This window comes from Coffea arabica, chromosome 11e (assembly GCF_036785885.1).
Source record: "Coffea arabica cultivar ET-39 chromosome 11e, Coffea Arabica ET-39 HiFi, whole genome shotgun sequence".
NCBI lineage: Eukaryota > Viridiplantae > Streptophyta > Magnoliopsida > Gentianales > Rubiaceae > Coffea > Coffea arabica.
In genome coordinates, this window is record NC_092331.1 from 13774369 (window position 1) to 13783922 (window position 9554).

Below are 9554 nucleotides of genomic sequence, written 5' to 3' on the forward strand. Positions count from 1 at the left end.
TACATGTCTCTTAATTACATTTTTTAGCATAAAATAATCTAGCGTTCAATAATTTAAATATATAGAATATTACAACTTACAATAGAACAAATACGAATAGCAGAAGTGTTAAATAAGTTGTGATAAAAAAAAGTTTCAATCAATTAGTGGTATTAAAACGTATAAAGTAAATAAATTTTTTAGTCAATCTATTTAAATGTACAATTTATTATCTAAATTCGCAATACAAGCAATATAAAATATTATTCTTTTTATGATGTGTTTCCAAGGAGTTTAAGAAATGAGTGTGGGTTTGTGTGTGTGAAAGTGTGTTAGTGTGTGAAAATATATTTATGTATGTGAAAATGTATTTATATATGTGAAAAAAATCTTGTTGTGTGTGTAAATGTATAAGAGAGAATTTATGTATCACAATGTATTAATCAATATGTTGGGTCATATTTGGATCATAGTTTTGAGATGATCCATTATCATCCAACCAAAAATCAACTCAATCTAAAGTTAGGCGGGTTGAGTATAGCTCATTTAAGTAAAATCCCAATATCAATCCTCCCAAAATTCCTTCAACTCATCCAATTGTCAGGTATACATAAGAAGATGATATAATCCTCGCTTCAAATTTTCAATTTCGAAATTATCTTATACCCTATATTTATACAGAAGCTATATAAACAAGAGCTAGACGGGATAGAAGGTAATTTTGTAAACATGGGACAGAAGGTAATTTCGAGATAGAAGATTTGAAATGATCCCCTCAATCAACAAATCAAAGGTTTGCTTAGATTGATAGGACAAAGGATTTGAAGCGATTTCCTCGCTAACAAGTCAAAGGTTTGCTTAAATTTTCCCTCAGTCAACAAGTCAAAGATGTGCTTAGATTTATCAATGCATCAATACGTATTTAGATACATGAGACAAAAGGTAAAGGTAATTTTGGTAATTTTGGGACAAAGTATTTGAAGCATATATTCTTGGGATCTATTTTTTCTACTTAAATTCAATTGATTTAAGATTTGCTCAAAGAGTTCAAGTTCACTTCAAAAACACATGAATATTTGCAAACAATACATTTCCAAATAATCTTGGTAATCTTATAGAACACTAATATATTATTGATAAAATGACAAGATACAAACATTATTTGAACATTTAGTCGTGCCATATTCAAGATTAATACTAGTTACTAAGAAACATAGTAGTGATCAATCTTATCCAATCCAGACACTCTTCACTTAACAAGTCCCAAGTTGAGGATGCCCCAAGAAGTATTGGGCCATGATTTTTCCTTGCCCTTCATCACCAAAACCCTAGCCCATGCAACCCATCCTTCCCAAGTCATCCTCTTATCCCAAGGACTTCCCCACTCCAAAATCATTCTCAGCCCCTTCTCAGCTTCTTTTTCACCCTCCTCAAACTTCCCTTTGCTCAAGTAAATCTGACCCAAAACCACATGAGGCTCTCCAACAAAAGGGTTCCTCTCAATTGCCCTTATCAACAACTCCACAGCTCTCTCCAACCCAACCTTTTCTGCTTGACAAACACCCTCCCAATACAGCTCCCTCCCAATTTTCTGCTCTTCTGCATCCAAGACTCTTGTGCAGTTCTGAAATACAGGTGGAATCACTAGCTCAAGCTCTTCATCTCTATCATCTGCTAACACAATAACCCCTCCATTATTTCTTCTCCTTTGCTCAAGGAGAATCTCCTCTTCTCTCACAATCAAAGTGTGAAGTGCACCCATTCTTGATATTGAATTCAGCCATAATCCTGGCTTGCCATCACCTGGCCATAGACCATAGAAATTATTGCCTGAAAATTCTAAACGGCCATTGGAATTCTCAAACAAAACATCCTGAAAACCGAACAGCTGGTCGGAAAAATCTGCCATCGTCATCAGGAGAAACACAGCTACCAATCTTCGAGAAACCGGAACTTCTTCGGCTGTTTTGATATGCTTCACTACTACCCCATCAGCAGGCAGAACAGAGTTGAGTTTTCGTCTCCAACTTTCCTCCTCGTTAAACAAATCTTTTTCCTTCGCATTCCTCAGAGAAATCTCCGAAAACTTGAGGTGTTCGACCAATTCTTGATCGTTATAATGAAATAGAAGATCATCATGGATCAAAGGCTGACGAGGGACGATGCAGAACATGTGGATTAGCCTCTCAGCAGCTTCTCCGACGTGGGAACGAACTACATCCCGACCGGTGGAAGGATCAAAGATGGCAAGATTGACATAGGAATTGGAATAAGCAGAGTGAAAGAGCCCACAAAGGCAAACAGCATCAGGGGCTTTCCACAGCTTGAGAATGCGATATATATCAACCAAATGTTCAAGAAAACTTCCATGCTTGTGCCAGCACTCGCCTGCCCCAACTGAGCGCAGGACTGAGACTAGAGAAGGAAGGTTTTTGTCGACGTTTTCGAGCTCTCCACGGAGGAAAGGACGGGCGAGTTGCAGAAGGTCATGGAGATATTTATCTTCTGATGGAGATGGGGTAGAAGGCATGGTGGCTGGAATTTTGGGGAGATCGGATGAAGATTTTGAGTGCTGAACTCAGATACGAATTGGGAAGAGCAAGTGGTGATGCTGGTATGAAAGTGGGACACGAGAAGAATTTGGACTATATGAAAATCATCGAAACTGTAAAAAGATAGGGGTTGATTTGCCATATGAATGCAAAAGGACACGCATGATGACGTGGAGGTAGGTGCCACCCCATTAAAACAGAGACATCTGCTCCACTATCTTGAATTGTATCTGAAAAAGTTGAGTGATAATTTAGGTTACGTTACATTAGCTTAAAAAAAAGTACCTAGAATAAAGTGATTTACTATACTAAGCACAGCACTAAACTCAGTACTTATTTCTTTTCTTAAAAGAAATTAAAAAAATGTTGCAGGTGATTATGCGATGTGATGATTTACCCAGTGTTTTAAATTCGAACCATTCAGTGAACTGAATGTATTTCCGATTCAAGATGCAAATTGGTTCAACCGGTTTAATTCGATCAAATGTTTTTTTAAAATTTTTAATTGGGAAAATGACCTATTTCATCCTTCACATTTCGCAAAAATATTCTTTTCGTCCCTCACTTTTAAAATGAAGCAAATTCGTCACTGACATTTAAAAATTAAAGCTATTACATCCCTAAACCTAATTTTCAATCCGAATCAAACCATTCAATAACCTAGTAATAAATTTCGGAAATATAATTGATAAATCACTCTATCAATTTCATCATATTCACATGACATTTAGTAAATCAAAAAAATAAAAATTATAACATAAAAGGCCATTCTTTATCTTGGAATAGTAGAGTTTTTTTTTTTTTGGATAAATCTTTTTATACATCATTAGTATATCCGCTTGCGAATCTAGATGTATATCATAAATATAAAATTTGGTGTTTAAATTTAAATTGAAATGATATGGCGGTACATAAAATCGTCAGTGTATAAAATGATAATGTAGGAAAGATTAATCTTTCTTTTTTATGTTATAATTTTTTATTTTTTATTTTTGGTTCATTAAATTTTACATGAATATCAAGTTGAGTTAACCAACTGATCTACCAATTACACCCCCAAAATTTGTAATCAGGTTGATTGGTGGTTTGATTCATATTGAAATTTGGGTTCAGGGATGTAAGAACTTCAGTTTTTAAATGTCAAGGACGAAATTGTTTCGTTTTTAAAGTGAGGGACGAAAAGAATATTTGTGTGAAATGTGAAGGATGAAACCGATCATTTTCCCTTTTTAATTTATTATCTAAATTAGATGACTTTAAAATTTAAAAGAAAAAGGAAAATTTAGAATGAGCCAAATTTTTTTTTTTGGAAAAAAATTTAGAATGAACCAATTCGAAAGTCCGTTTTTACCGATTTTGACCTGTTCAATTAGGTTTTGACTAACTAATTACATCTAAAGTAGTTGGCCACAACATGCCTTATAGATGGGAGGTGAAGAATTCAAATTTTATCTTCTATCAAAGTTGTCTTTTTTCAACAGCCTGAATCAGACTTTTGTTGTTTTATAAACCTAATCCCAGAATTAACCTCAAAAGCCGGCAACTCTTGAGGCAATCCCAGGGACTTATATCCCAACCCAAACCCAACCCCAACCCCGATGTGGGACAAATGTACCTATAGGGGGGACCTGCTGCTAAGTGGGATACTACCACCCAATACCCTTTCAACCCTGAGGCAATTTGTCTTTTTTCAACAGCCTGAATCAGACTTTTGTTGTTTTATAAACCTAATCCCAGAATTAACCTCAAAGTTGTCACTTAGGGTCTGTTTGTTTGGAAGGAAAAGGTTTTCCGGAAAACATTTTCCATATTTTCTTTTGTTTGGTTGTCAATTATTTTGGGAAAATAATTTCCGATAGAAAATCAATTACACCCAGCGGATGAAAACAACTTCCTCATCTGTCTTTGTGAAGTTATTTTCCTTCCTGAAAAGCAGTCTTCTTTTTTGCAGCGACATCTCCTCATCTCCGGCAAATAAAAGCTTCCAGTCCAACCAAAAGCCTCCGGCGACATCTCATCAGCAAACAAATCCCTCCTTCTTCGCAGGCGGCATCTCCAACTCCGACAAAGACCCAATTTCGGAGGTAACAGATCATCTCCCTCTCTCTCTCTCTCATTTTTAAAAGCTGCCAATATCAACGGTCATGTGTGGATGCGTTTGTTCTTACAATAGCTTTTGTTTTAGTTTGTTCTTACCTGATTAGGGTTAAATCTGATTTGATTGATGCTAATGAATTAATTTGGCTGCTGAGTTTTGGGGGTTTTAGACCATTTGTAAAAGTTTTAGTGAATTCATTGAGTTTGTGAAGCCACGGGCTGATTCTTGCCGTAGCTGCTTGATTGAAAAGGGAATATAACCGTGGAAATACTTCTGTCTTAATATACTGAAATCTTTCCTCAAACGAAATGAAACACAAGCAGGGCATCTTCCCGAGCTTTATCTTTCCTCTGTTAGTATTTTGTTGAACCTATATATTTGGATGCGTCTTACTATTTGTGTTTCACACAGAACCCTTGGTATTGTAATTTTATCATGCAGTAATTGCTTTCCAAGATATATCCTTCGTAGGTAAAACAATACAAATAATAGAACTGGACTTTGGCATAAAGCATACTTAGCATGAATGCATTCTTCAGGAATAAAGTACCGTATTTTGGATGAAAATGACAGGCACGCACACACATGTATGCACACTGCATATAGATATTACTTATAATGAAGAGTAGCATTACCCTTGGTATTGTAATTTTATCATGCAGTAATTGCTTTCCAAGATATATCCTTCGTAGGTAAAACAATACAAATAATAGAACTGGACTTTGGCATAAAGCATACTTAGCATGAATGCATTCTTCAGGAATAAAGTACCGTATTTTGGATGAAAATGACAGGCACGCACACACATGTATGCACACTGCATATAGATATTACTTATAATGAAGAGTAGCATTTTTTTGTTTGTTGAGAGGACTACCGGAACAAAAAAGAATGCAGGTTATGGGAGGATTGCCATTTACCAGTGCTGAGTTTCAGATAGCTCATAACCATTCCTCGACCTTCAGGAGTGTAACCTACCAATCTCTAGGATAATTGCAGAATATAGCTTAAGTTCTATTGGGCTATAGAAAGTGGACCGCATCTCAATATTGCTGAACAGGTAAGACAGAGACATTTTTATCTGAAACTTCTTTAAACACCTGCAGGGCACTTCTGTTTATGTGCTACTTTTTTTTCATGTATATCGGAAAGATATAATAACGTCGTTGATATAGCAAGGAATGAGCCCAGGAAGATGGTTGCTAATTGCCATGCACCTCTGAAGTTTCGTTGCATTATCTTTCTCTGCATTTTACCGTCTGTTAGTGATAGCACTAGTACCTCACTTGGCATTTCAGTGTTTAGTAATTAAGACTGGATTGTCTCTGCATTTGATGGATGCCCAAAATGTTCTAGGATATAATATGTTTCTAAATTAAAAGGTCAATCCCAAGATATCCCATGAACGATCAATCAGTTTCTTTTGAGGAGCATTTGAGACCCCTGCATCACTCTGCAATTGAGACCCCTGCATTACTCTAGCTTTTTCTGGTACACTACTAATAGTCTACTGCTACGTGAATTTTCATAGATGGATCCCTGTAGTGATGATGATGAGGATGCTATTGTAATTGGTGCTGCCACTTCAGTCCTAGCAGCAGGATATGCAGCTCTTGAAGTCTATAAAACTCCAGTTGTTATACCTAAACCACCTCATGTTAATAGGGAGCGAGCTAGAGAGGATTACATGGATAGCATATTATATGGAAGTAGTTCGTATTGTATAGACCAAATTAGAATGGACCAAACTACATTTTTCCAATTACTAAATACTCTCACCATTAGAGGATTATTACAACCTACCATTCATATGTCAGTAAGAGAGCAATTGTTAATGTTTCTGCAAATAGTTGGCTATAATTTGAGGTTTCGAGTGGTTGGGGGGTACTTGTATAGGTCAACTGAAACCATACACCGCTATTTTTCCATTGTACTTGATGCCATATTGAAACTATATCCAGATTTAATACAATTGCCAAATGGTGCGACTCCACGAGAGATCCGTAATAGTCGAAGATACTACCCCTGGTTTGCTGTAAGTCTAGTTCTTTGTATAAAAATTAATTAACTCAAATAGTAGAAATTATTTTATATCTAATTGATATCACAAAATAGGATTGTGTAGGGGCTATAGATGGGACACATGTTGTTGCAAGTGTACCCCTTGAAATTCAAGGAAAATTTCGAGGTCGAAAGGGTTACCCAACTCAAAATGTGTTAGCTGCTATTTCTTTCGACCTCAAGTTTTCATACGTGCTTGCTGGTTGGGAAGGATCGGCACACGATTCTCGTGTTCTTGAAGATGCTCTTACAAGACCAAGGGGTCTACAAGTACTGCAAGGTACTTGTCTTAATTTATGTGAGTCGTATAATTATGCAAAACATTGTTAGATTAGGCAAAAGTAACTTTTTTTTTCAATTTTAGACAAGTACTATCTTGTAGATGCTGGATATGGCATTCGCAACGGTTTCATTCCTCCTTATTCTGGAGTTCGATATCACCTAAAGGAGTATGATGACAATCCCCCTCAAAATGAAAAAGAGCTTTTCAATCTTCGTCACTCCTCATTGCGAACAACCATCGAACGAGGCTTTGGTGTTTTAAAGAAACGATTTAAGGTGGTGGATAATGATCCTTTTTGGGATTTTAAAACCCAAGTAGATGTGATTCTGGCATGTTGTATCATACATAATCACATTATGGGTATAGCTCCAAATGACATGTTCATGGAAGAGGTCATTCAAGAGGAACAATCTGAAACTCCAAATGTTCTGACTGAACAAGCATCTTACACACAGCCTTATCAAACACAAAGTGAGAGACGAGCAGAAAATAGAGAATGGGCAAGGAAAAGAGACGCAATTGCACATGCTATGTATGTAGATTACATGCAAAGAAGACAAAGTAGATAATCTAGATGGTGGTTGTAGTTTCTTTTTTAGTTTAGTTTTGTTTTATGATAATGCTGGTTCGTTGGATGCCATGTAAGGTTGTCTTTGGCTCTATATGAGTGATTTATCTATTAAGAAGTGTCGGCGTTCTGCCTGCATATATATGAATAAATCTGCCTGATCATTGAAAGATTGCAGAATTTTTACAAAACTTCTGCCTATATGATTAACCTTGCATCTCTTGATTGTCCATTGAGAATTAACTTATGCTCTCCAGGGTCATGATTTTCATTCTTGTTGCAATTGTTAATGTTTCTGCAAATAGTTGGCTATAATTGTTATAAGTTTGTTTTATTGGCGATGACTATTGAAATTGATTAATTTTTTGAAGATGGGCAAGAAGGGAGAGAAACAGTTTAGGTGGTCAAGACCTATGGAGCGTTTGATGCTTGAGATTCTTGCCGATGAGGTGAAACTTGGGAATAGGCCTAACAATAGCTTTAAATCAAGTTCATTTACACGTGTGGTAGATGCCATGAAAGATAAGTTTGGGGTTACGTGCTCGGTAGACCATGTGGAAAATCATCTAAGAACAGTGCGATCATCTTGGTCCACCATAGTAAAAATTCGTGAAAAAAGTGGATTTGGCTGGGATGATACTTTGAAGATGATAACGGCCAGTCCTAGTGTGTATCATGCCTATATCCAGGTAATTTAATGGAGTTAGGAATGTCAAATGAGGACTTCTTGTTCTTTTGAATTTTTGCACTAAACCTGGATTTGTTATATTGTTGATTGAAATTTCTGGTTTATGATTACGCAGAAAAATCCAGGTCATGACAAGTATATCCAGAATAAAATCGAGTTGTATGATGAAATGGCTGTTGTGGTTGGGAAAGATCTGGCCACCGGGTCTTTTGCAAAATCATTTGTCGATGTGAATTTGGAAACTCCATTTGTTCCTAAGACAAGTGTGGAGACAAGTGAAGAGACAAGTGTAGAACAAAAGGATGTGACTAGTGCAAGATCCTCAGAAGTGAGAGCAACATCATCGGGAACCAAACAACATCGTAAAAGAAATCGCAGCAATGAAGACATTGAAAAGATGTCTCAACAACTTGGAGAAGTGGCAGCTGCTTTGAACAAAATTAGTGCAAACAAGCTTGATGTCAACCAACTACATGAAGAGATTATGAATATAGAAGGCTATAGCGAAGAATTTCTGGACTTGGTATTCGAGCATTTGGTGCAAAATGAGAAGCTAGGAAAAGCATTCATGGCGAAGAGTCAAAGACTTCGTTTGATTTCTCTCGAGAGGTTCAAGAAAGATTGGGGCGTCGAATAAAGTACGTGAACTGAATTATGCAATTGCCTTGTCAGAATAATTGTTTCTTCTTCGCTGGAATTGACAAAGTCAGGTTTAGGAAGCCAGTAATTGCAGGAGACACTTTGGTCATGAGAATGACACTCATCAAGCTGCAGAAACGCTTTGGAATAGCAAAGATGGAAGGAAAAGCCTATGTTGGATGTGACTTGGTCTGTGAGGGTGAAATTTTTATGACCACAAGCAGCAAATGAGTATCTGTAGCCTGGTTGGTTGCAAACGTTAGGAAACTTGTATTTTCTCCTTGCTTCCTGCTTTTCGCAATTTTATGTTTTCCAAGAGTCTGGTAGGTAGCTGCTTCTTGACAATTACAGCGACTCATTTGTATCGCATTTTAGATGGTATCTGCAGCATCTAGTAGAAGAACTCCGCTAAAATCTGTTGAGTATATTGAAGACAAATCCAACAGTTTTCTACATTAGGTATAACATAAGAATTCAAATGTTTTTGAGATTCAAAAAGCAGAGTTGGAATCTTCTTTGTTCGGCAGCTCTCATTTGTATGTTAGCCCAATCTCTAGATATTTATGCCAATGCTAAATATGACTTGGTAGGCGGCATATCTTTTACATCTATAGTTGGTTAACTAACACAGGCAATTTTTAACTCTTCTTTCCCAGCCAATTCATTAGTATCATTAATAATTTCAT

The 9554-nt window shown here is 36.5% G+C and overlaps 2 protein-coding genes across 7 annotated transcripts; one reads left to right on the forward strand and one right to left on the reverse strand.

Annotated features, from left to right (window-relative positions):
* Positions 1-1077: 1077 nt before the first annotated feature.
* On the reverse strand, positions 1078-2509 carry LOC113719314 (uncharacterized). The gene has a single exon (XM_027244523.2). The coding sequence runs from the start codon at positions 2507-2509 to the stop codon at positions 1229-1231; it is 1281 nt and encodes a 426-aa protein (XP_027100324.1). The 3' UTR covers positions 1078-1228.
* A 58-nt stretch (positions 2510-2567) lies between these two features.
* LOC113719316 (uncharacterized) lies at positions 2568-9036 on the forward strand. Of its 6 annotated transcripts, XM_027244524.2 has the most exons (8): positions 4290-4317; positions 4483-4615; positions 5527-5689; positions 6161-6664; positions 6745-6970; positions 7055-7248; positions 7913-8230; positions 8345-9036. In XM_027244524.2, exons 4-8 carry the CDS (start codon positions 6161-6163, stop codon positions 8864-8866), a joined length of 1764 nt encoding a protein of 587 aa, XP_027100325.2. In that variant the 5' UTR covers positions 4290-4317; positions 4483-4615; positions 5527-5689; the 3' UTR covers positions 8867-9036. The 6 variants fall into 6 exon arrangements, with proteins under 6 accessions (XP_071928355.1, XP_027100325.2, XP_071928356.1 ...); XM_072072254.1 differs by lacking the exons at positions 4290-4317; positions 5527-5689 and adding an exon at positions 2568-2707; XM_072072255.1 differs by having other exon boundaries at positions 4483-5689.
* Positions 9037-9554: the final 518 nt, after the last annotated feature.

Bases quoted from the DNA above. Each gene is read 5' to 3' on its own strand.
- LOC113719314 (XM_027244523.2), bottom strand. From the start codon at position 2,509: ATGCCTTCTACCCCATCTCCATCAGAAGATAAATATCTCCATGACCTT.
- LOC113719316 (XM_072072252.1), top strand. From the start codon at position 4,412: ATGAAAACAACTTCCTCATCTGTCTTTGTGAAGTTATTTTCCTTCCTG. The intron at 6,665-6,744 runs GTAAGTCTAGTT...ATCACAAAATAG, and splicing joins GATACTACCCCTGGTTTGCT to GATTGTGTAGGGGCTATAGA. The intron at 6,971-7,054 runs GTACTTGTCTTA...TTTCAATTTTAG, and splicing joins GGGTCTACAAGTACTGCAAG to ACAAGTACTATCTTGTAGAT.